The sequence below is a fragment of the Uloborus diversus genome, chromosome 2, assembly GCF_026930045.1.
Source record: "Uloborus diversus isolate 005 chromosome 2, Udiv.v.3.1, whole genome shotgun sequence".
NCBI lineage: Eukaryota > Metazoa > Arthropoda > Arachnida > Araneae > Uloboridae > Uloborus > Uloborus diversus.
Window position 1 is genome coordinate 23,839,770 of NC_072732.1, and position 26,915 is coordinate 23,866,684.

The 26,915-nt window shown below is 36.3% G+C and overlaps 1 protein-coding gene across 1 annotated transcript in view; it reads left to right on the forward strand.

Annotated features, from left to right (window-relative positions):
• The window catches only part of LOC129235120 (single-minded homolog 2-like), a 159,867-nt gene that overhangs the window by 105,416 nt on the left and 27,536 nt on the right, over positions 1-26,915 (forward strand). The window contains exon 4 of the mRNA XM_054868809.1: positions 20,077-20,162. Coding sequence (XP_054724784.1) covers positions 20,077-20,162 — 86 coding nt within the window. The remainder of the gene's footprint in view (positions 1-20,076; positions 20,163-26,915) is intronic.

The following is a 26,915-nucleotide window of genomic DNA, read 5'->3' on the forward strand; positions in this document are numbered from 1 at the left end:
CGTTCTTTCTTTATGTACTGTAATTTTCAAAACAAATTTCCGCTATTTTCCTACTTAACCATTTTACTTTGCCCCCACATTCCCATAAGATTATTTTTTTTTTAAATATAACCATGCCGATATTTTCTTTAAGTGTAATTGGGTTTTGTATGTACCGGATCTTGTTTTAAATGCCTATAAGGACCGGGGAGGGGGGGAGAGGGACAAAAATATAAACAGATTTTAGAGATAAGTTCAGATTTGGAAACATAGATTTCTCATCATCTTTAATTTCTCTTATTTAATTAAACTTGAGTAACTATATTTGTTTAGTGCTCATGCATCCAATTATGTATAATTTCATGCTCTACCGTTTACTTATTTATTTTAATGTGTTTATCGTTTGCTTTTGTTAATAATTTGCCTAAAGTTGCATTTAGTTTTTCACGTGAGTCCCTTCTTTGTGTGTTAATTTTATTTCTCACATAGTTAGATGAACTCTATTTTATACTAGAGGTTACTTAAAGTATTTTGTCTAGTATGACCCTAATTTATAAGCATTTTTTACATATACTATTCGAAGCATTCCGTTTTATGTAAAGGGCTGTTTGATGTTTCATCATATTTATTGTCCACACCATCAAATAACTATTCAAAAAACTAAAAGTTATTTAACCCTTTAAATGCCACTCTATGTTCCAAATATTAAAATTTAAGTTGCATCATAAAAATAAGACTATTAGGCATCCCTTTAAATAATTCAAGAAAAAATTCCAAAAAAAAAAAAAAACTTAATCTAATAATCTGGGCATGTTCCCGTTGGGGAACATTGGTATGTTATATTCAGTAAATTACCGCCCATTAGCCAGGGCTAAAGCAAAAATACGTGAAATACACCGGCAGCTCAGTCATTTCCAGCCGAGGACTGCAGTTTCGTGCTTATTAGCACTCATCAGCTCGGCCTAGGAAAGTGACTGAGCTGGAGATAGAAAACCTCTTAAGGAAGCCAAGAGTGCGGAACAAACTGGTAGCTATTACAGAATTAGCAGACCAGACGAGTGACCGAAACAATGGTTCGGTTCAACTCGAAGATTGAACGCGAGGCAAGGTATATTCAGTAAATTGGCTTCCTTAAAAGGTTTTCCATCTCCAGTTCAGTCACTTTCCTATGCCGGGCTGATGAGTGCTAATAAGCACGAAACTGCAGTCCTCGGCTGGAAATGACTGAGCTGGCGGTGTATTTCACGTATTGGTATGTTATGTTATGTTACGTTTTGTTACTAAGGCTTTTGATGGATTATGCTTTACCCTCGTTGGTTACAGTTTTGAATTTACAGGGTGTTTAAAATGACTGATACATTTGAAAAATCAATAAAAACTAAACGGGCAGCGAAAGAAATGTAACGTTAGTTGCATTGTGCTTGGGACAACATTTAATTTTCAGACTGATGAACTTTAAAAATTAGTTACAATGTTTCTCAATAGATGGCGCTGCAGGTATTTTAAAAGGTATAAAAGAAAACGCAGTCTCTGTAAGATCGGCAAAATGCCCGGTATATCTGAAAAATCTATAAAAACTAAACGGGCAGCGACAGAAATGAACTGTTTATGTGCAATATGCTTGGAAAAACAGGACATTTTCAGATAAACACACCTGCAGCCTCCTCTAAATACCTTCAGTGTCATCTGTTGAGGAACATTGTAACTAAATTTGAAAGTATGTCTGTCTGAAAATTTACCGTTGTTCCAAGCATAATGCAACAAACGGTATATTTCTATCGCTGCCCGTTTAGTTTTTATTGATTTTTTAAATGTATCAGTCATTTTTGGAACACCCTCTATGTAGAAATGCTTGATACATATGAAACTATTTGTCACATTCACCTCAATTTAAAATTTTAAAATACATTAAAAAAATCAATACGATTTTTTGTGGATAAATTCATTTAAAATTCATGAATAACTACTTAAAATCAGAAAAAACTTCATGAAAAAAAAAGTTCTAAAATTACAATTGAACTACAAACAATAACTGTAATGCTACTATATGTAACAAATTTTTAAAAATCAAATTACCATACTAAAAATGTTCTTAACTTCTTTTGGTAATTATTTTTAAATTCACAGTACTGTGGGTGATAAGAAGGGGAACAGTGTTTATGCAAACGTTTCTGGCACTTAAAAAGGACATTTTGTGTGTGTGTGGGGGGGGGGTTCCCCCCCCCCTTTTTTTTTTTTACACACAATACAGCGTCCTTGAGGTGATGATATCAAGTAATGGATGTCTGATTGCCGCGCAGATTGTTTTTAATGGGCGCGAAAATCTATGCTCTAGGGTCACATGGAATTTTAGTTTCATTCGAAGTAAAATCAAAGCCACTTCTCCCCGAAAGTCTCCGAAGTCTAACAAATCTTCATAACAGAATCTGCTGATTCATCTGTATCAGATAAGGCTTGGAAATATTCAATCGCTTCTTGCAATGATAAAAACTATTTCCACGGTCGCTGCTTCTAGCAAAACAGAAAGCGAAATTTCAACAAAGAGGGGAGGGGGAGGGGGGGTTAAAAACACTGACTGGGGTCGAGTCTCCGAAAAGTCTTAAGTTACAAGGGAGTTAAGAGGGGAGTTATTACTAACAGATGGCGCTTAAAAACGAACTTTTTTCAGATTGGTAGTTAAGTGTGCCATCTATGAACTTACTAACTAACTAATTATTTTATCATGGTCTGTATTAATTACATTCTGATGATTTTTTTTTTGTTATAAAATTACTGGTAATGTTGCAAATAACTGATTCTGGGTAAGTAATAAATGTTAATTGTGAGAAAACTGATAGTAAAAGGCAAAATTTGTTTAAATTAATATTAATGAATTCAATAAATTTTTTCGCATTCTCTACCAGTTATATTTATGATGTATTGTATATATAACTAGAAATAAATTTACTTCAATCCAACGAAACATCACTGACTGTTGAACTATTTAAACGAGTCTGCTTCGTTCAATGCTTGAACGAGACGGAGTAAAACCTAATTTGAAATATCAGCGTCAACAGAAATACGATGGGGTGCAATTGCCCGACTTGGTATAGTGGATTATGCCAATGTTCCCAAACTGAAACAAAGAATTTCGATCGATTTTATTAAAAATACATTTCTGCTGAAACTATTATCTATCATATTTGATCAACGAAATGATCTATATTGTCACTCTAAAATCTGTAAACAGTTAAGCTTTTTAAAAATTTTTTTATAAATTTCTTTATCAAACTTCCGTGAACATCAAAAAAAAAAAAAACACATTTTTTGTTAACTTTTGTAGAAAATAGTAATTGTAGAGAAAAACTAGTTTTTTTTTCCTCAAAAATTCTAAGTCTACTTTTGTCTAAAATAATAAAAAAAAAAGTTAAAACCTCACAAACGAAACTTCATTTTATACGATTTTTGAAAGTCTATTTTCCCGTTTGGTTAAACACTTTGAGCGCTCTAAAAGTGAAAACAGTTGGGTGCAAAATCGTGCCAATTAGTAATGCCTTTAATAGTCCATTGAATGTCTTATGTCCTAAACCAATAAAAACAGTAACGAAAGGGTTGTAGGTGTTACTTCCGTTATTTAACTACTACATAAATAATAGATTTTATTCTCAGTTAACACGATAACTGTGCAAAACTAAAAACTATGACACATTTTTAAGGATCACGTAGTTTCTGTTGGGCTATTACATGAAAAAGCGGACATTTGTTCATCAGGTGACGGTTTTATATTTCACTAGTGGTACCCGCACGGCTTTGCCCGTAATAGAAAAATTAAAAGGTCTTTTGGTTCGCCTGTATATTTACAAATAATGCATGGTGAATTTTCTCGCCAATTGGCTTGTACCCATGTTACGGTTCCACGTTATGATAATTTCGTATCTCGCCAATTGGCTTGTGCCCATGTTACGGTTCCACGTTATGATAATTTCGCAATTTACTCGTCCATCTTATGACAGTTTTGTTCTTAAAATTGGAATAGAAAAAGAACCACATCGAATTTTCGAAAAATCGCTTCGAGGTGCACACTCCCATGCTACAAACTAACATTGTGCCAAATTTCGTGAAAATCGGCCGAACGGTCTAGGCACTATGCGAGTCACAGAGATCCAGACATCCTCCGGACATCCAGACATCCTCCGGACATCCAGACGTCCTCCGGACATCCATACATCCTTCTGACATCCAGACAGAGAGACTTTCAGCTTTATTATTAGTAAAGATAAAGATTTCAAAGCGTGTGATGCACTTTTTTTTTTGAGCAATCACGATTGCTTATTGCTTTCATTTGACTTTTTTTGGCGTGCTATCTTTTTATTTTCCCACCGCCACCCTCTGCACCATCACCGTCGACCGGCTCCTCACGATGCTGCTCCTATAGCGAAAGCCGTCTCCAGGTTGCATCCATGTCCTACACACACGCGCATACATACACAACTACACACACACGCACGCACGCACACAAACACGCACATAAACCTACACACACACACAAAAACATACACGCACAAACACATACAAACACGCATACATACAGACACTACACACACACAAACACATACACACACATACATACAGACACCTACATCTACACACACAAAAACATACACACACACATACACACAACTACACACACATAATCATACCCCCAACACACAAACACATACCCCCCCCCCCCCCACACACAAACACACACGCCTACATACACATACTCGTGATTGTAAAAAACATAATTTGAATTCAAGATGTCGAAATTCAAATTAATTTTTTTTTTTTTTTTTTGGCCTAAGAAATTACTTATGTATGCGTGATTTCTTGGGCGAGTAAATTTGTTTAGGAATGTCATTCAACATTACTTCAAATTTCTCATCAATGGAAAAATAATATTACCGAGTAAGGGGATTCTCCATCACGTGAGGGATAAATTGAACTCATCTTTTCCCCAAATTTTTATACATACTCCAGAATTTTTACTAATAATAAAGCTGAAAGTCTCTCTGTCTGGATGTCCGGATCTCTGTCTTCAGGATCTCTGTGACGCGCATATAGCCGTAAATTAGGCGAAACATTAGTTTGCAGCATGGGGGTGTGACCTCGAAGCGATTTTTCAAAAACTCGATTTTGTTCTTTTCATATTCTAATTTTAAGAACATTTTACCGAGCAAATTTTCACAACGTGGACGAGTAAATGACCAAATTATCATATCGTGGAACCGTAACATGGGCGAGCAAATAGCCATAGCAAATTGGCGAGAAAAAAAAAATTTTTTTCACAGCTTAAACACCCTGTTCAGAACCTTGACAAATGGGGCATTTATAGTGTTTCCTGCCAGTGCAAATTGGCCTACATTGGGCAGACTCGACGATCCCTCAAATTCCGGATAAAAGAACACGAAAATTACGTCAAAAAACAGGATCTCAAACGCTCCTCTATTGCTCAACATGGTTGGTCTTGTGGCCATAATTTTATTTTTTCTTCCGCCAAAGTTATTCACGAGTGTTCGTCCATTCATGATTTAGATTTTTGGGAGTCATATTACATATGGAAAAATGCTAATTTAATCGTCAATGATTTGTCTAGCACTCGCCCTTTTCCTAATGTTTGGAAGTCTGTTATTTGATTTATTTTTTGTCCGTGACGTTTTCTCCTGAGTGCAACTGCCCTCTGTAGTTCTGACGTAACCTTGACGTCATCGTTTCCGGTACTGCTCTCATATCTTTTACAACTCGTCTCTCATTCCAATGTTCGCCTCGACTGTGTTTTAGTCGGGTTGAACCTGTCTTCGTTTTTAATTGCACTGATGATGGCACTTGTATTTTAGAATGCCGAAACAGCTGTTTGCTGGTTTTTTAACCTTTTTTCATTTTGAATTTGTACTTTATATACGTTGTCATATTTTATTCACTATGCAGTACAAAGTTTTCGACTACTTTTTATGTCATCACCCATTATTTGTAAATATACAGGGGAACCAAATGACCTTTTAATTTTCTACTACGGGCAAAGTCGTGCGGGTACCACTAGTGCAAAATATTTGTAGCTAAAAGTTAAAATATAATGACCTATAGGGATTTATTCAGTAAATTACCGCCCATTAGCCAGGGCTAAAACAGAAATACGTGAAATACACCGCCAGCTCAGTCATTTCCAGCCGAGGACTGCAGTTTCGCGCTTATTAACACTCATCAGCCCGGCATAGGAAAGTGACTGAGCTGGAGATGGAAAACCTCCTTAGGAAGCAAAGAGTGCGAAACAAACTGGTAGCTAATATAGATTTAGCAGACCAGACGAGTGACCGAAGCAATGGTTCGGAGGGGGGGGGGGGGATTTATGAAGAAAAATTGTTGGATCCAAATCTTGTTTCATTATTATTTTTCAAATTAAGTGCACCTTTCATGTGCAATTCTAGAAAAATGTCCTCCGAATCTATTGTAATTTTTTAATGTATAATTCGCTTTTCTATTAACTTTTTTCTAGAGTTAGTTTTCAAATGAAACATGTAGCGAACCATTCCACAAAAAATAAGACATTTTTTCCAGCCTGTGACAGCTCTTTATTTCAATTCAAAAGTAATATTTCAAAAACGTAATAAACAACTGATAAAATTTTATATTTAACAAATCTTATATTTAAAAACTAGCCTGCGTGCCCGGCGTTGCACGGGCTACTTAAAAAATGAAAGAGCTGTTCAATTGATGTTTTTGTATTATTCTGACATCAGTTTCTAAAGCGCTAAGGAGTAAATAATTACGCGTAATGCAAGGTTTGCAAAACACCAGTAGAGCATATTTTTGGCAAAAACCTCTTTAACGTTAATCATATTTATCAATAATACAAGTTATGAGTATTTTCAATTAGCACAAAAGATGAAAATATATGCATTCTCAACTATAATATGTGCTCACTTTAAACTGAATTAAATCTGATAGAATACAGTGGCTCCCAAAAGTGTTCGTACACTTTGAAATTTTTTAGTAAAACCAAAATAACTCGAAACTGAATTCGAATATGAAGTTCAATATTTTTTCACATCATTTCTATATCATTCTAAATACAACCCATTGGTTTTTTCAAAATATTGACGGATCTTCTTTTTGAAATGGGTCAGAAAACGAAGAGACAGAGAAATAACACACCACAAAAGTCATCGTACACTCAAATATTTTCGAATAAATTCATGATTAAAATTATCATATGCCGTTTTATTAATATTTTTGCATTGTGTTGACCCTTATAAATCATTTGGCTTTAATTTTTGTTTATTTATTCCTTAATATTGTGCTTATTAGTGTAAAATGGCTGCTATTCGTAAAAAAAAGCAAACACCATTCAAAATTTGATTTTTTTCCCCACTGTAGTGGTAAATTGGTTTGAAATGTCTCTAAAGTAGTTAATTTATTTGTTTGTATAGTAAAGTGCTTGATAAAATGCTTTAAAGAAAGGAATCGGACCGAAAATAAGGGAAGAAAAGGTCAACCGGCAAAGTTGACAAAACGTGATCGGAGATTTAAAGTTAAAAAATTTATGAAAAATGCACATTTGAGTGCTGTAAAAGTTTCTGCTGAGTTAAATGAAACATATTACATTTAATTTTCACCTAAAATTGTTCGCCAAGTTCTCTGATTAGCTGGATTAAATGAGACCTCTTCCCGCAGAAATTTTTTTGGTCGTGCGAAAAACAGGAAGCTTACCCTTTTCGTCGCAAAATCAATTTTAAATAAACCAAAAATTGTTTTAGAATCATGTCTTACTTACAGATAAAAATTAATTTAACATTTTTGGTTAAATTGTTGTATAACTGTAAGTAGAAGAAAAAATTAGGAACTTAATCTTAAGAACTTATTTGGATCAATTAATCAGACGGTGAAGGTGTTCTAGTGTGAGGGTGCATATCAGCATCAGGACTTGGTAGTTTGTAATTTTTTGATGAAATAATGAATCATGCTGTTCCTTTAAATATTTTAAAAACCAATTTTGAACTCTTAGCCTAAAATTTGGTTATTGAAAACAACTTTGTTTTTTATCAAGATAACGATAAGAAGCACACGGTTTTCAACGTTTTCGTCAATTGCCTCGAAAATTGGCCTAAAGTTTAGAAAATAGCCCCTCAATCTCCAGATTTTAACTTAATGTAACGTATTTAGAGATATTCGGAGGCTAGATTACGAAATAGGGCTTGAAAACGAAAATAAAGCTAGAAACAGTAAGACTCGAAGTGTGGTAGAACACCTACTCAGAAATTACGCAAAAAAAAAGAAAGAAAAAGAATGAAATCTATTCTCAGACGTTTAAAAGGTGTTATGAATACTGTATGATATTCTACTAATTAATAACTTAATCAAAAGTTAGATTATTCAATAATATATAGACATTTTATGAAGTGTACAAAGACTTTTGTGAGATAAAATTTCCGGCACTTTTTGGTTTTTGATTTAAAAAAAAAATAAGTTTTAATATTTTTTAAAAACTTTTCATGTAGTTTTGTTAAAAATTGATCATAGATCTTATAATTAAATACCTATTCCGAAATATTAATTCTAACCAATGGATTGGGGCCGATTTCGTTAAAAGTCGTAGGTGTACGAAGACTTTTGGGAGCCACTGTATATCTAAAATATTTATGTACAATTACAATCAGCTTTTTACATAAAATGACACACACTTTTTTTGTTGATTACGTGAAACTAAAGCACCAAGACTTATTAAATACCAATAAGCATTAATTTAATATCAAGCCATCAGATTCCAACTAAGCTTTAGTTAAAATCCTTAAAAACAATCTTTTTTGTTCAACTCTGTTTCACTTAAAGAAATCCAAACAATCTTAATTTAACGTGTTCTTTTAACGATACAAACTGTATTGCAAAAATCGAAACAGGAAGGAAAAAGAGATTTATTACAATTCGAAAACTCACCCATGTGACGGAAAAAAGTCCAACAAAATAAACATAATTAGTCGCACATCCTAAATGTACCCAAATATGAGGCCGGTGAATGATAAACTTACACTTCAATCAACAAACATTACTAAAGAAACATTTTTCATATGCTGAAAAGAGTTAAGAACGTTGAATGTGAAAAAATAAGAAAGGGCAGACGATAAATGTCCGAGTAGAGCAACCAATTTTAAACTAATTAAAAATGAAATTCTAGATGGAAACGTTGTTTTAAGATTTGGACAGCAGCCAAAAAAATCTCTTTTGACACAATTATTAGAATTTTATTTGCTCACCCATATGCAAAATGGCAACAGGAAAGAAATAAAAATTCCTGAATAGCGTTATGTTAATTAACGTTTTAATTAATATCTCCGCTAATTAAAGTCGTACAATTATGAGATTGGTCCTATTGTTTTCTTTGGAAAATTTCGAATTGATCGGTATCTCGTTTGACTCCCGATTCGCAGTGGTTCTCGAGAAGATCGATCTTCAGACAGACAGACAGACAGACGGACGCGAACAGATTTTAATATTATAGTGGATTTGCAGTGGTTCTCGAGAAGATCGATCTTCAGACAGACAGACAGACAGACAGACAGACAGACGGGCGCGAACAGATTTTAATATTATAGTGGATAGTTTAAAAGTGTAACAAGCAAATATTTTTAATTGCAGTTTTTTAGTGTAATATTTGAAAACCGTAAACAAATGTTATATTTTTTTCCTTAGAAATTACACATACAAATGTATTTCTTAGGGGGAAAAAAAAACTCTGGTTTTGAAATGAAATGTAGAATTGTCACGTGCTGAATAAAATGTCTGCTTTTCCGTGGAATCTCGTATTATGCAATTTTACCCTTTTTTTTAAACCTTTCAGGAAACAACGGGAAGTAGAAATTAGAAGTAATATACGTTTCAGGGCAAAAATAAGCTTTTTAGTTTAAAAAATGAAACTAATTTCTATGCATTTAACAATATTATGAAAGCATAGTTTTGAGTAATCACGATTGCTTATTGCTCTCACTTGACTGTTTTGATGTCCTATGATTTTATTCCCCCCCCCCCCCGCCTCCCTCTGCCGCACCACCGTCGACCGGCCTCACCATGCTGCCCCTCTGGTTGCGTCATATCCTACACACACACACGCATACACGCACACCCCTACACACACATACACTCATGCCTTCACACAGACACAAACACACATGCACACACCTACACACACACATACACACGCATTCATGCCTGCAAACAGACACAAACACAGACGCATATATACACATACCTATACACACACACATATATACCCACACACTCATGCCTCGTTAATACACACGCCTACATACGCACACGCATACATGCACACCTGCACACATACACACACATACACACATACACACACTCATGCCTGCACACAGACACAAACACACACGCACACCCCTACACACACACATACACACGCATTCATGCCTGCAAACAGACACAAACACAGACGCATATATACACATACCTATACACACACACATATATACCCACACACTCATGCCTCGTTAATACACACGCCTACATACGCACACGCATACATGCACACCTGCACACATACACACACATACACACATACACACACTCATGCCTGCACACAGACACAAACACACACGCACACCCCTACACACATACACTCATGCCTTCACACAGACACAAACACACACGTACACACCTACACACACACACATACACACGCATTCATTCCTGCACACAGACACAAACACAAACGAATATATACACATACCTATATACACACACACATATACCCACACACTCATGCCTCGTTAATACACACACGCCTACATACGCACACGCATACATGCACACATACACACACATACACACACTCATGCCTGCACACAGACACAAACACACACCTGCACAGACAAACACACACGCACACACCTACACACACACACATACACACGCATTCATTCCTGCACACAGACACAAACACAGACGCATATATACACATATCTATACACACACACATATACCCACACACTCATGCCTCGTTATACACATACGCCTACATACGCACACGCACACGTGATTGCGAAAAACATAATTTGAATTCAAGATATCAAAATTCGAATTAAATATTTTTTAAAAATGTTAATATTACTCGTTAACACCGTTTAATATCATTAATTTGAAAAGAGGTTATTGTGAAATATTTTACTTTCTGCTTTGATATAAAGAACTGAATTTTTCTTTAATTAGGTAGTTGAGTATGTGAATATGGTAATTGCAAATATTATCCTAACTGTTAAATATAATTGTGTGAGTAAGCTTATCGAAATAAATCTCACAATTGGATTGTTTCCTTCAGTCAAAAGTACTACTTTTAGTCACAGAAATTAATAAAATAGGCAAAAAAAATAAATAAATAAATAAATAAAAAAATAAAAATAAATAAATAAATAAATTAATTAAAATAAAAATAACATGGACCCAGAAAGTGCTTTCATTTTCCCAACAGTTATTTTTTAATTATTTTTTTTAAATGTCCTATTTTTCAAACAAGGCGTGGTTATGACGTGACAAATGATGCACTTCGGCGCATCTGTCTCCCGCGTTTCCACGTTATGATAATCAAGAAGCAAATTAAACATTGCGCTCTGCGCTAGCTATCAACCCTATCGTTGCCAATACATGTGAGTAAAGAAGCGAATTAAATATTTTGCTCTGTGAATGGCATTTCATCATTTGTGATGTCATCGGCAGAAGCGTAAACAATGAAAGCGCAACGATTTAAGTAATTTTGTAAAAATATTAAACTTAAACAAATTATTTAAAAAATAGTCAGATCCTATGTTTTTAAGCATGCTCTTTCAGAAAAAAATACTTTTAAAATTTTGGAAACGACCCCATCTCAAAGATTATCTTTGTAATTTTGTGAGTAAGTTTATCGAAATAAATCTCACAATTAACTTTTATAGCAGTTCTTTAATACGTGTACAGTTTCCTTTTTTTTTTCTTCGTTTTGATTTTTTAAAAAAAAAAGCCTTTACCGGTCCGCGGGGCAGGAAAGGTTGAGAAACGCTGATTTTAGGTACAATTTACTCCCAATTATCCGTGTGCAGATTATTCGGTTTGCGGATTATCCGTGCATCATTTCTGAATCACACTTTTTTAAAGCTTCTTTCAGGCGCTAAAATCAAGGTAATACGAAGCGTACCCTACTATAAGTGCACATAGGTCAAATCGGACATGTGTCCTACCCTCATGTGCTCTATTGTTGCATTGTACATTAGGGGCCATGCACGATCTTGGAGCAAAATCTTGCCACAAGAGTCATTGGATGAAGAATCATCTTTGGTTGCCGAAGATAATATCAATAACATCATTGAGGAAGTTAAAGAAATCGAAGGTTTCGAATCAGTTGACGCTGAAAATGTCGAAGAGAGGTTTAAAAGCGACGAATGTGAAACAGGATTTCAATGTCTAACTAACGATAATATAATTGAACTTGTTACTGAATCAAACGCAAGTGATGAGAACATGAAGAAAATACAATCTCACATTCTACTGCTCTACAATCTGTGGTACATTTATTGGGTTACATGAGTAAAAGAGGTTACGATTACTTAGAAATAATTGCAGTAAGAAAAATTCATACGGTCATACGCAACAATTTAAACAAACAAAGAAAACAAAAATGCATCACCGATTTTTTTTTTTTTTTAAGGCAATAAATGTCAAAGAGAAGTTCCTGGTTTGTGTGAGTATATATATATATATATATATATATATATATATATATATATATATATATATATATATATTATTTTAGTTTTTTCTAATTTCCCCTTAAATAGTTACCCTGCATATTCCTTAAATGATTTTTCGGATTATCCGTGTTTTTCGATTATCCGTGCAACGCTGCCCGGTGATTAGCACGGATTATCGGGAGTATACTGTAATTTTATGCCATGTTCGTTAGCGTTGCATCGATTCATATTTTTTAGTGTATCCGATTTCAAACGAAACTGTAGAACGCCTCTTCCTGCACTCCGCTCGCGAAGGTTATAATATCCGCTACAGTAGAACCTCGTTTATCCGATCTTAGTGAAAATTTTGTGCGCGCCATGAAATCGAAATGGAACGGAGGAGAAGTAGAGGGGGGGGGGGGAGTGGGGAAGAAAGGGGGGGGGGGGGTAACCGCTTTAGAAATTTATTTTTCTGGTTCAAAGTGACACTAATTTTATCAAAGTACCTTCTTTTCAGTACGATCTGGGTGAACGTCAATTGCACGTTTTCAAATTTTATGTTTTCAGGGATGAAGATACTTTAAGAAATAGATAAATAAATAATAATGAAAAAACCATTGATTTGATCTTATTTTTTATTTTTGTCATTATTATCATTAGTTTAAAAAAAATGTATTTGAGAAGAATGGTTGAGGTTAATTTTTTTCTCAGTGAAAAAATAATAAAGTAATTTTTTCCCCTCAGCATATATGAAGCAAACTTATAAGTACCCTCCTCAAAACAAGTCAGGGGTGTGGGGAAAATGGAGACCTAAAATCCATTCTGCAAGAATGAATAAACTACCCTCAAGAGTTGTCGTTATTGATTGATTATAGTAGAAACTGTCAGTCGACAAGGAACTGAACTAAAAATAAATAAATAAATAAATAATAAATAAAAACTTGATGAAAACCACATTATGAGAAGGGTTCTTTAAATTTTGACTATAAAAAGAATAAAACTTAATGTTCACTTAAAGAAATATATTATGAAAATTATTGGGTGTCTAAGGCAAATGCAAGGGGCCGTGGTAGCCCGATCGGTAGAGTGTCAGATTCGGGGCCGGAGGGTCCTGAGTTCGAACCTCGATGGTCGAAGATCCACCGTCGTCATTAAAGGGGACTGGGCGACGTTAAATATGCTCGTGGTCTCAATGTCCTCCAAGTGAAACGATACCTCTGGGGGGTGCTAGCACCAGGTAGCTATTAGCTCTTAGACTAGTTCTAAATTCTCATTAACTGTTCGATCCGGTGATGGTGCTGCCATCTATCGGTATAAAAAAATAATGGAGGCAAGGCACTTAGTATGCAGTCCTCGACATAAATACAGTTGTAGTCAGTTGTGACTCGGAATCGGAAGGCAAATGCACCGGTATTTTAGAGCTTTAAGAGTAGTTTAAACGGAAGGAAATGAAGTCAACATCTGTTGTGTGCGTAAATTAAATTTGCACTCTTTGCATTGAAGTATGACAGAATAAAAGTCAGTCTTGTGCCTGGTCATATGGCTAAATCGTCACAGCACTGTTAAAAAAAAAATCCAGAAGTTTTACGGTAAAAGTTACTGGCAGCCATGTTGCCAGTAACGTTTACCGTAAAATCTATTTAACTGTAAAATTTTACGATCGAGTAAACGAGAGTTGAAAAAAGCAACATGCGAGCAGCAGGTTCGATCTCCGGAATCTAGTAATGAAAGGCGGCTTTGCTGACCACCATACCAGTTGGGATACATCGCGCGAGGTGAAGTACGGTGTGATGTGCTTCGTAGTGTAAGTCACGTGGTGTATCGATTGGCGCTGCAATCGTTTATTTTTTTCGGTACAATTTTCGATTTCGATTCCGAGCCACAACTGACTACAACTGTATTTATGTCGAGGACTGCATACTAAGTGCGTTGCCTCCATTATTTTTTATACCGATAGATGGCAGCACCATCACCGGATCGAACAGTTAATGAGAATTTAGAACTAGACCAGGAGCTAATAACTACCTGATGCTAGCACCCCCAGAGGTATCGTTTCACTTGGAGGACATTGAGACCACGAGCATATTTAACGTCGCCCAGTCCCCTTTAATGACGACGGTGGATCTTCGACCATCGAGGTTCGAACTCAGGATCCTTCGGCCCCGAATCCGACACTCTACCGATCGGGCTGCCACTGCCCCTTCGGTACAATTTACTGTATGTTTTTTCAGTACTGTAAACACTCCATTTTACACTGATATTTACCGTAACAGTTTCCTGAATTTTAAACAGTGTGGTTATCAGCAATATATGAATCACTCTACACAGTACCAGTTCTGTCACTTATCATTATTGCATTGGCTTAATTACCACGCTTTTCTTTCGCTGAATTATTTGAATTGATCAATATCTTCATCTTCTTCTTTACTAATAATAAAGCAGAAAGTCTCTCTGTCCGGAGGATGTCTGGATGTCTGTAGGATGTCTGTAGGATGTCCGTAGGATGTCTGTGACGCGCATAGCGCTTAAACCGTTCTGCCGATTTTCATGAAATTTGGCACAAAGTTAGTATGTAGCATGGGGGTGTGCACCTCGCAGCGATTTTTCGAAAATTCGATGTGGTTCTTTTTCTATTCCAATTTTAAGAAAAAAAAACTATCATAAATTACGAAATTATCATAACGTGGAACCGTAACATGGGCACAAGTCAATTGGCGAGATACGAAATTATCATAACGTGGAACTGTAACGTCGGTACAAGCCAATTGGCGAGAAAATTCACCATACATCATTTGTAAATATACAAGCGAACCAAAAGACCTTTAATTTTTCTATTACGGGCGAAGCCGTGCGGGTGCCACTAGTACTTCAATAGATGAAGAGTGAAATTCATTACCTGCCTATCTTCTGTCACCGAAAGTGAGAAATAGCCAAGGTTATTTTCACTAATGATGTAATCTTTTCATTAATTGTTGCTACTAAATTTAAGTCGTACGAACAAAGGTTCGATCAATATAACTTGTCCTTGCCGAGAGACTGTTTGAGCTCCAGCTGTCATTCACGCTGACTTTTTCAAGGTTGGAGGTTTTCACACTTGACGTTTTCCCGATTCGAACGCATCATTGGTGAACGCTTCGGCTATAATGAATGTCAATCAAAATGAATAGGCAATATTACAAGTGAAGTTTTACTTTCGCCTTTTTTCGCACTTGATGAGAAGGGTTTGAAATGCCAACTGAATACTACTTCCGCGATGTGTTATCTTAGAAAAGTTGTTGAACAAAAAATTAACACTTGAGATATTTTTCGTAGGTTAATTCTTTATAAAGGGTGTCCCAAAATTAACGCAAGATTTGAAATTGCCGCCATTTTTGCAATAAATGGTTGGCAACCCTGAAAAAAGAACAATTTGACAGCTGAGAGTTTAGGGTAATCAAAAATGGAGCGTTATACGATACAATAACGCGCTTTCATTATTGAACAATTGTGTCAAAAATAATGAAAGTTGAGGCTGGTCAAGCAGTTACTGTTATTGGCGCTCGGTATCGCAACACGGTAATGCACGGGCTTGTTGACATAGACCTTTGAATTCAAATAACCCCACAAGAAGAAATTTAATAATGTTAAATCACACGATCTAGGGTGCCAATTCTGATGACCGAAATGAGAGAGTACGCGACTAGGAAATGCCTTATGCAGTCATTGAAATGTTTCACTCTCTCTAGCTGTATGGTACAATAACACCCCATTTTTACTAACCCTAAACTCTCAACTGTCAAATTGTTCTTTTTTCATGGCTGCCAACAATTTATGGAAAAAATGGTGGCAAATTCAAATCTTGCGTTAATTTTGGGACACCCTTTAGCTAAAAAATATGGTCAACGGCAAATGTTACGCCGAACAAAAAAGGAAAAACAGCTGGCATGGATAAAAGTTGTAAAAATGCATAATAAGTATTTAATCATCTCACAAACATGGAGCCAAGACAGGATCAGCGATTGGGTTGAAGGTAAAACGCGTATTACTTAGTATAAAAACTTTTCAGGTTTGATAATCAATCTATATGTATCGGTGTTACCGTTTCTGTTGAGTTCTGAAGCAAAAAAAAAAAAAAATTAATTTGAATTTTGACCTCTTGAATTCAAATTATGTTTTTCGCAATCACGAGTGTGTGTGTGGATGTAGGCATGTGTGTTTATGTGTGTGGGGGGGGGGGGGTTCTATGTTTGTTTGTGTGTAGGGGGTACGTGTATGTGTGTGTAGGCATGCGTGTTTGTGTCTGTGTGCAGGTATGAGTGTGTGGGTAGTTGTGTGTATGAGTGTTTGTGTGTGTGGGGGGGGAATGTGTATGTGTGTGTAGGCATATGTGTTTGTGTCCAGGCATGAGTGTGTGGGTAGTTGTGTGTAGGTGTGTGTGTATGTGTAAGTGTTTATATGTATGCGTGTGTGTGTATGTGTTTGTGTATATGTGTGTAGGTGTATGCGTGTTTATGTGTTTGTGTATATGTGTGTAGGTGTATGCGTGTGTATGTGTTTGTGTGTGTGTGTGTGTAGTTGTGTAGGTATGCGCGTGTGTGTAGGATATGGATGCAACCTGGAGACGGTTTTCGCTATAGGAGCAGCATCGTGAGGAGCCGGTCGACGGTGATGCTGCAAAGGGTGCTGGCGGGAAAATAAAATGATAGCACATCAAAACAGTCAAATGAAAGCAATAAGCAATCATGATTGCTCAAAAAAAAAAAAAAAAAAATCCTTCAAAACATATTTACGACATTAGAAACGTATTAGATTCAAACTTATAGCAATATTTCTATTTTAATTTCTCGTAAGTAATGGGTGAGATGGACATCCTAACCAAAATAATTACGGCACTTAAAGTACACTGTTAAAAATTCAGGAAGATTTTCTGGTAATTGTTACTGTAAAATGGCGGACTTACAGTATCGCTGATTTTTACGGTAATTTATACCGGAGAAATAAGTTATCCCAGCTCCAATTGGTTGCTGTGGCCTATCGAGGAAGCCGTAAAATTTTACAGTAACACTTGATTTTTACGGTAATAGTTATATTGTTACTGGCAACATGGATGCCAATAACAATTACCGTACATTTTCTGGAAATTTTTTAACAGTGTAATAAACATGCAGCCTTATTATGAAAGTTTTTCAGTTCCGATGTTCCGATACTAAAATAACTTTACAACATTGCAACTGACTCTGGCGCAGAATTCATATTACGAATCATTGTTTTACGCAAGCGTTCAGAGATATGTATCAAAGTCAAAGAGCACTAAAACACTATTATTTATCTGTGTTACTGACATCAAATTAACAAAAATATAGATCGACTATCAGTAAAATCTTTTTAAAATAACTTGTCTTCGAGAGAATAATGGCTTCCTGCTTACTTTCTACAATGAGCAGATTTTATCTATACTGCCGGCAGCTGCGGTGTTCAATTGTCCACTCTCTCCGTCTGTTCATTAATGAAGCCTTAAATGTAAATGTTTTCCTTGTATGATAAAATATGTATCATTATCTATTTGTTAAAGTGAGAATAAAGCAAACAATATTTATGTAGTAAAATTGAATGAGATGAGCAGCAGCTATATTATGCCACTTCGTGGATTCATTTCAGATTGATAGATAAACATGGATAAAGATAAAATGAAAAGGTTAAAAATTTTTGGACATTTTTGAAGGCAGTTCAAGTTGTAGGAATAAAATGTTTCCATTATAGGAAACGGGGTATCAGTCGTCAATTGTAGATCAAAGTTAGCGTGATGACCACTGGCTTGGTCAATGAATAAAATAGAATTACATACACAGGATAAAATGTTATAGCCAATAATGTGATAATATCTAACATTTATTTAAGTTTTACAATGATAGTATATTGAAGAGCAAAATAAGCTATAATAAATTATATACAAAAGCAAAAGCGTCTTAAACACCTGGTGATGGAACTGCAGCCAATTTAGTTAGTGTTTGAAGAAGAAAAGGCCACATTGCTTAGTCTTTGCCTTTGCCCATCTTTGCTTAATGATGCCTATGGCTGCACGGGTGTCTTTTTTGGGCAATGTATACACCTTGGATGATCGGTCATGGTGTCTTACTTCGGTATTGTACACGCCTCGGATAGTCACGGTACCTTAATTCGGCAGGTGGTCATTGTCATACCATGCTCGTCATTTTTTTTGGACAATCAGGAAGGGGGGGGGGGGTCAATTAAACCCCGGGGAATTTAGAAACATAATGAAAGTGGGCATTTTTGTACGTATTTTGTTGTTTTTTCACCATAAAATATCCTGAACATAATCAATCCCCCCCCCCCAATGGAAATTTTGAAATGACGGGCCTGGTCATGGTGCTTTGGCATTGTTAACTCTGTGGATGGTCATGGTGTCTTACTTCGGTATTGTACACCTCGGATAGTCACGGTATCTTACTTCGGCTGGGTGGTCTCATGTGTCTTGCTTTGTCATTGTTACCCATGCAGATGATCCTGGTCATGGTACCATACTTCAGCATTGTACATACCCCGTATGGTCGTGGTGTCCGAATCTCTGATGATCTACATAACATTTGCGAGAACATGATGCAGAATTCAGCTGTGTTGCGAAAGGAATTGAGTTCTGCCGATGTTTTTACTCTTAAGATTTCATGGGAACTGTGTAAGACAAACATTGAACCTCACCTAACATAAGTGAAGAAGAAATATGCTCACTTTCATATCTCTCTATAATCTTTACTAATAATAAAGCTGAAAGTCTCTCTGTTTGGATGTCCGGTGTCCGGAGGATGTCTGGATCTCTGTGACGCGCATAGCGTCTAGATCGTTCGGCCGATTTTTACGAAATTTGGCTCGATATTAGTTTGTAGCATGGGGTTGTGCACCTCGAAGCGATTTTTCGAAAATTCGATGTGGTTCTTTTTCTATTCCAATTTTAAGAACAAAATTATCGTAAGACGGACGACTAAATTACGAAATTATCATAACGTGGAACCGTAACATGGGCACAAGCCATTTGGCGAGATACAAATTATCATAACGTGGAACTGTAAGATGGGTACAAGCCAATTGGAGAGAAAATTCACCATACATTATTTGTAAATATACAGGCGAACCAAAAGACCTTTTAATTTTCTATTACGGGCAAAGCCGTGCGGGGACCACTAGTATTATCTATAAATCTCTGAATTACCTATAAATCAGTTCCATTATATTTTGGTTGTTTTCCTGTTGTTTATTTATTCAGGCAAACGGTTGCTTAGTGCTTTATGTGGAAAGGCTTAATGTGTAAAATATTCATAGTTTACTTATTTCATAAGAATTTTTGATCACTGTATCGTTTTTCTTCATTTAGGCCTTGGAGACGGATGGGGAGCAGCACCTCCTCTGCCGAATCCATTAGAAAGTGCAATCAAAGAACTGGGATCACATCTACTCCAGGTAAGAACAAATTGCTTTTTTTGCCAAAGACTGGGGTTCCCACGATGGAGAAGGGTTACCATGGACAAGCCAGACCACTGAACATTTTTAGGGGTTTATTTCGGAGAGTTGTGTTTCATGGGGAGGGGATCTACCCCATCTAGGGGGTGGGGACTCCGTGGAATTTGAGGAGGATTCACCACCACCCTTAGGTTAGGTACGTCCCCAAGGTTCAATTAAGCCAAACTGATGCCCTTCCAGGGAAGAAGATCGAATAATTTCAACGTATTTATGTATTAAAAACCAATCAAACATTCATATTTTAATATTATTCAATGTTCACTAATCTTGTTATATATAATTGAGAGCCCCTCCCCCCGTTCCTTCTCCAATCAGGCTAACATTTTTATTTTTGGAAATTAGTTCGTATATACTATAGCAATAAAAATGTTAATTTGTCATAAAATCATCGAGTGTTACAACCTTGTGGAAAAATTAAGGGAAAATAGATATAAAAAAGCAATAAAATAGAGAAAAGTCACTTTTCTTGGGTAATCCGGAATAATGTAGTTAAATCGGTATAATGCAGGGCTGCCCACCACAAAATTCGTTCTTTGCCAAAAATATTAAATTTCGCAGAATTTGTTGCATAAATTCAAAGTTTTTTCGACGTACGACGTTTACCTGATTTTGAATAAATGGAGTTGTTTCCTTCTGTCAAAAGTACTACTTTTAGTCACTGAAATTAATAGAATAAGCAAAAAAAAAAAAAAATAAATAAATAAATAAAAAAAAAATAAAAAATAAATAAATAAATAAAAAAAAATTAAATAAATAACATGGACCCAGAAAATACTTTTATTTTTACAACAGTTATTTTTCAATTAATTTTTTAAACTGTCCGATTTTTCAAACAAGGCGTGTTCCTTATGACGTCAAAAATTATATACTTAGGCGCATCTTTCTTCCGGATTTCCACGTTATGATAATCATGAAGCGAATTAAAATTGCGCTCTACGCTTGCTATCAAACATATCGTTGCCGGTACACGTGAGCAAAGATGCGAATTAAATATTGTGCTCTTATGAATGGCAACAGTGAATGGCATTTCATCATTTGTGATGTCATCGCAGAAGCGTAAACAATGAAAGCGCACCGATTAAAGTAATTTTTAAAAAATATTAAACTTAGTCCAATTATTTAAAAAATGGTCAGATCATATGTTTTTAAGCATGCTCTTTCAGAAAAAAAATACTTTTAAAATTTTGGAAACGACCCCATTTTGTAGAAAACTTCTACATTTCAAATTCCAGCACATTCGAGTCATAACGAACAGTTATTTTTTGTTGTGTTCTTTGGTTTGATATGTTTCTAGTGTTTAAATTCTCTCTGCTGATTATAAAACAGAAATCTTGACATTTTTGAATGAGAATCATTAAAAGATAATTTTATTCTCTGAAGGCATCGAAAAGTTGCTATCGATGAAATTATCGAAATTAATGAGGCATGGTCATTAGAAGTAAGATGTTCAACAATATTAATAAAGAAGGATTTTAACCTGAAGAATGCGTTACCTTTTCGAAATTTGTTCCTACACATGTTTGACCTCTGTATCTTGAACTTTTCTTCGTTTCCGGGGCATTCGAGATAGATATTGGTAGCGCAATTGAGCATTTCGATAAGGATTTAACAAAACAAGTTTGAAAAGATCAATTTTATCCAACTTGTATCGAGAATCTTTCTTATCAGTCATTTCTACACGCGTTAATCTTTCTTAGAATAGAATGAAATAATTAATTTTAATAACAAACGAGATAATAAACAAAACTTAGCGTTGCCACTGAAAGAAATTTCAGGTGAAATAAAAAAATTCGTTAATTTTAAACAATTAAAGCTGCAGACGATAAATATTAGTTGGTTTTTTGATAGACAGGTTTTACTCTATTACATATATTAAATCGTTATCAAAACATGGAGCTGTTAAAAACTATTTCTTCCAAATCAAAAGTTAAGTATCAATTTAACCGTGGTGCACAATGTTGTAATCTCCGTCTGATCCTAGTATCATTATTTCAAGAGATGAAAATTAATTTACAAACTTGTTGGCGAGTCTCATTAATTCAACGACGTCTTTTCGAAAAACAAGGTGCTTGCATTCAAACCATGAATTACGATAAATTTTTGCGACTGCATCTGTTTCGATAGTCGGGGAAGCCCGAGAGCACTATCGCTGTTGTGGAATGGGCGATTAGCACCGCCCTATCGGAGGGAAACAGTGTCTGGAGGTCCACTCGAGCGACAAATGGCGCGAAAGCGATAAAGAGTCCCGAGCGGGCAACATTCATTACGATAGAAGTGTGCGGAGTGCTGCGATTTATTGGGTCCCTGCAAGATCAACAAGAGCGATCGTACATCACGCGGTGCCATTTACATAATTCTGACACCCCGCCGCTCGAGTGCTGCGGCCCGCCATAAAACCGGAAGCGATAATCCGTCATCAGCAGACGATCGTGACCGCGCATTCCATTTGGCGGGAATACCAGGGATTTGTCCGTTCCCACTTGTTCTTCGGAATGGAAGTAAAGAGTTGGAATTCTTCTTTCTCGTTTTCTATTCCATTCGAATTGTTTATAGGAATGAAATTTTTTTTTTCGATCTTGATTCATGCGTTTTTTATTCTGTTCCCGATGGAATGGAAAAGGCGTCGTTTGTTTGGTGATTGCCATAAATCGTGTTTACTCGGCTCACTCTATTTTTATGAGGATCCGAATTCTGATATATGTGTCCATTTTGCACTCGTCTGGGCTCTTCCCCCCCCCCCCACGCGTAAAAATGAATTACATTACACCCTCTTTTGGAAAGAAGCGAAAGTTGAAACGTAAATTGATTGATGTTGCAAGGGAAAAGAGATGCTGAGCCTTTTTCATAAGTGAAACTATTGGGCATATCCACGGTAACAGACGGATCAACATGTCGCAAAGCAGACTACAAAGACTTCAAATATGCTAATTCCTTGTTTCATTTTCTGCACTTTGTGAAGAACATGGACTACACTTCTATATACTGCAGTTAAATTTCGAAGACTTCCAGAAACAATGTTTAAATAAAATTATTTTCTCAGTAACAGACATATCTCACAAGCTCACGTCCGTTAATCAGATTCAAAAACATCATATAAATAGTGTTTCTGTGAATCTTTAAAATTGATTTGCATTTTATAGAAATAAGGTCCTCTATCTTCGTCAAGTTCATGCAACGATACAAAGACCACATTTGGAGTCTACTGCTACTGCAGCAATTGATGCTTCTATTAAAATGGAATTGCCCATGCATGAGGTTGGTGTCCTTGTTCATGGGTAATTAATTTGTACAAATGCATCACTTTATGCAATATAGCAGTATCTTTCAGATTCCGAGACATATTGCTAAAGGCGTTAGCAATCGGAAGAAAAGAAACAAAACAAATAACATATAAAATGTTTCGAAGGAAATGCATAAAACCCACAATATAACGTGCTGCAAATAGTTTACGTGAATATCTCATCTATGTGCTTTTTGTCACTTTGAAAACGCATGATCAAAAATATAACCCGTATATCGTCGCCTCAGAGTAACCGTAAGACATCTAATCCCAGAAATAACAGTAAGATATCCTACTGTAGCTCTGAGGCGACGATATAGTGTGGTTACAATTAGTGTTACCTTGTTTAAACCTACGTAGATCTCGTTCTAAGAAACGTATGTGCCATTGAAACTTATTATACACTACTGCCGTGTGCAGGTAAAGGGCAGTAACTGCAAATTTTTCATTTTTTTTACATTTTTGACATCTATTGTACGTTATCTTTATTGTACAAGCTCGCTTATTTGGTTTCCGCTGAAAAAAAAGCGCGAAAAAGACGTCTAATTTCAACATTTCCCTATTGTTAGTATTGAATCCAAAACGCGTTTCTTCAAATATCTCGAAAACTCGTTTCTGCAGATATTGCCGTTTACCTGCACACGGCAGACTAAGCTAACAAAAGTCATGGGATACCTCCTAATACCGCGTCGGACCTCTTTTTGCTTGGCTAAGCTCAACAACTGGACGTGGCAAGGATTCAACAAGTTGTTGGAAGTTCCCCACAGAAATAATAAGTCATGCTGCCACTACACACGTCCACTACTGCGAAAGTGTTTCCGTTTCAAGATTTTGTGCATGCACCGACTTTAGATTCTTCTCAACGACTGCGGCTAGTAGCTCCCGGACCGCTAGTGATCCGTGAGCAATTTTAATGTGGTCCACGAACAAGTAGTGAAATGAATCTGTATCATTTTTATAGTTGTAATTAAATGTATCAAAGAAAACTTTTGGATTCCTCTCATTTCACCTGATGTAATTGCAGTGAAAATATTATTTCTGTCGTATATGGTCTGTTTAGGATTCGGAAGGGTGACAAGTGGTCTTCAGTGCTGAAAATATGGAAAACCACTGCTCTAGATTATGTCATATGAATGATTGATGGAATTCCTATCCGGTGATCTAGGTGGCTGAATCAACTGCTGGAACTGTCCAAAATACTTTTCTAGCAAATTGCGATTTTTTGTGGCCTGATGACATGGCGCAATGTCATCCCCAAAATTCCATCGTTGTTTGAGTAGATGAAATCCATGAATGGCTAAAAGTTGGCTTAAACAGTCAATCAGTTGCTCAGTTGCACCAGAGGGCCCAGTTCATAACATGAGAAAACAACCCACGCTGTTATGGAGTCCACACCAAGTGGCTCAGTGCCTTATTTACAGCTTGGGTTCATGGCTTCATGGGCTCTGCGTCACACTCGAACCATACCATCAGCTTTTATTAACCGAAATCAATACTCCTCGGACCAAGTCACGAATTTACAGTCGTTAAATGTCTTCCCGATCGAGCTCAGGAGAGGCGTTACGGGAGATGTCGTGCTGATTGTAAAAACTCTCGAGTCGGTATTTTGGCGTCATAACCCATTAAAGGCTTGCTGCTCTGTTCTAGTGAACAAACCTATCGTATGTCCCACTTTGATTTCTTCGGTTATTCCACGCAGTATAGCTTATGTGTTAAACCTGAAAGTTCTACGCATGCGTCATTAGTCTTGGTCATCAAGTGCAGGTGGTCGGCCGCTGCGTTGTTCATGGCGGGAGACTGTGCCCGGCAGTAGCTGTTATATTCACTTTTTTGAGACTGAAAATCTCAGAATATTGAATTGCTTAATGAATTCTAAAATGGAATGTTCCACGTGTCTAAATCCAATTCTGGGTTCTAAGTCTGTTAATGCCCCTCATGCGACCATATTCGGGTTAAAACCTTTTCATGTGATTCACTTGATTACAAATGGAAACTCTACCAATGAACTGCGCTTCTATACCCTTTGTACGAGAAGCAATTACCATCTGTATATTACTTATTGCTACTCCATGACTGTTGTCACCTCGGTGCACATGTTATATAGACCCATGAAAAAAGATATATAATAAGAAAATACTAATTCAGTTTTTCACCTACCATGCGAGGGCTTCTTGACTTCACTATCAATTACAATCCTGATCATAAAATCGTTGCAATCGATAGAGAAATATTTCACGCCCAGTGCGGATCCGTCATATTCTTATTAGTCCGGCTAGTCGGGAGTTTAATGCATTGGCATGCGCTTTGGTAGACATTCTTCCCAAACGTGGCTTACATTTTCCTTGCATTTCGTTTAAGTGAGGGCCGTGGTAGCCCGATCGGTAGAGTGTCGGATTCGGGGCCGGAGGGTCCTGGGTTCGAACCTCGATGGTCGAAGACCCACCGTCGTCATTAAAGGGGACTGGGCGACGTTAAATATGCTCGTGGTCTTAATGTCCTCCAAGTGAAACGATACCTCTGGAGGTGCTAGTACTAGGCAGCTATTAGCTCCTGGACTAGTTCTAAATTCTCATTAACTGTTCGATCCGGTGATGGTGCTGCCATCTATCGGTATATAAAATAATGGAGGCAAGGCACTTAGTATGCAGTCCTCGACATAAATACAGTTGTAGTCAGTTGTGACTCTGAATAGGAATAGGAATTCGTTTAAGTGACCGAGGTCGTCACTTACGAGCGTTTCTAAGTTGTTCAAATTCTAGTACTGAATTGGTATTCAACTAAGACAGCTACATAACTGTCTTAGTTGAAATATTAATTCAGCACTAGAATTTCCCAAACGTGGCTTACATTTTCCTTGCATTTCGTTTAAGTAACCGAGGTCGTCACTTATCGAGCGTTTCTAAGTAATTCAAATTCTAGTACTGAATTAGTATTTCAACTAAGACAGCTACATAACTGTCTTAGTTGAAATATTAATTCAGAACTAGAATTTCCCAAACGTGGCTTACATTTTCCTTGCATTTCGTTTAAGTAATCGAGGTCGTCACTTACGAGCGTTTCTAAGTTGTTCAAATTCTAGTACTGAATTAGTATTTCAACTAAGACAGCTACAAAACTGTCTTAGTTGAAATATTAATTCAGCACTAGAATTTCCCAAACGTGGCTTACATTTTCCTTGCATTTCGTTTAAGTAACCGAGGTCTTCACTTATCGAGCGTTTCTAAGTTGTTCAAATTCTAGTACTGAATTAGTATTTCAACTAAGACAGCTACAAAACTGTCTTAGTTGAAATATTAATTCAGCACTAGAATTTCCCAAACGTGGCTTACATTTTCCTTGCATTTCGTTTAAGTAACCGAGGTCGTCACTTATCGAGCGTTTCTAAGTAATTCAAATTCTAGTACTGAATTAGT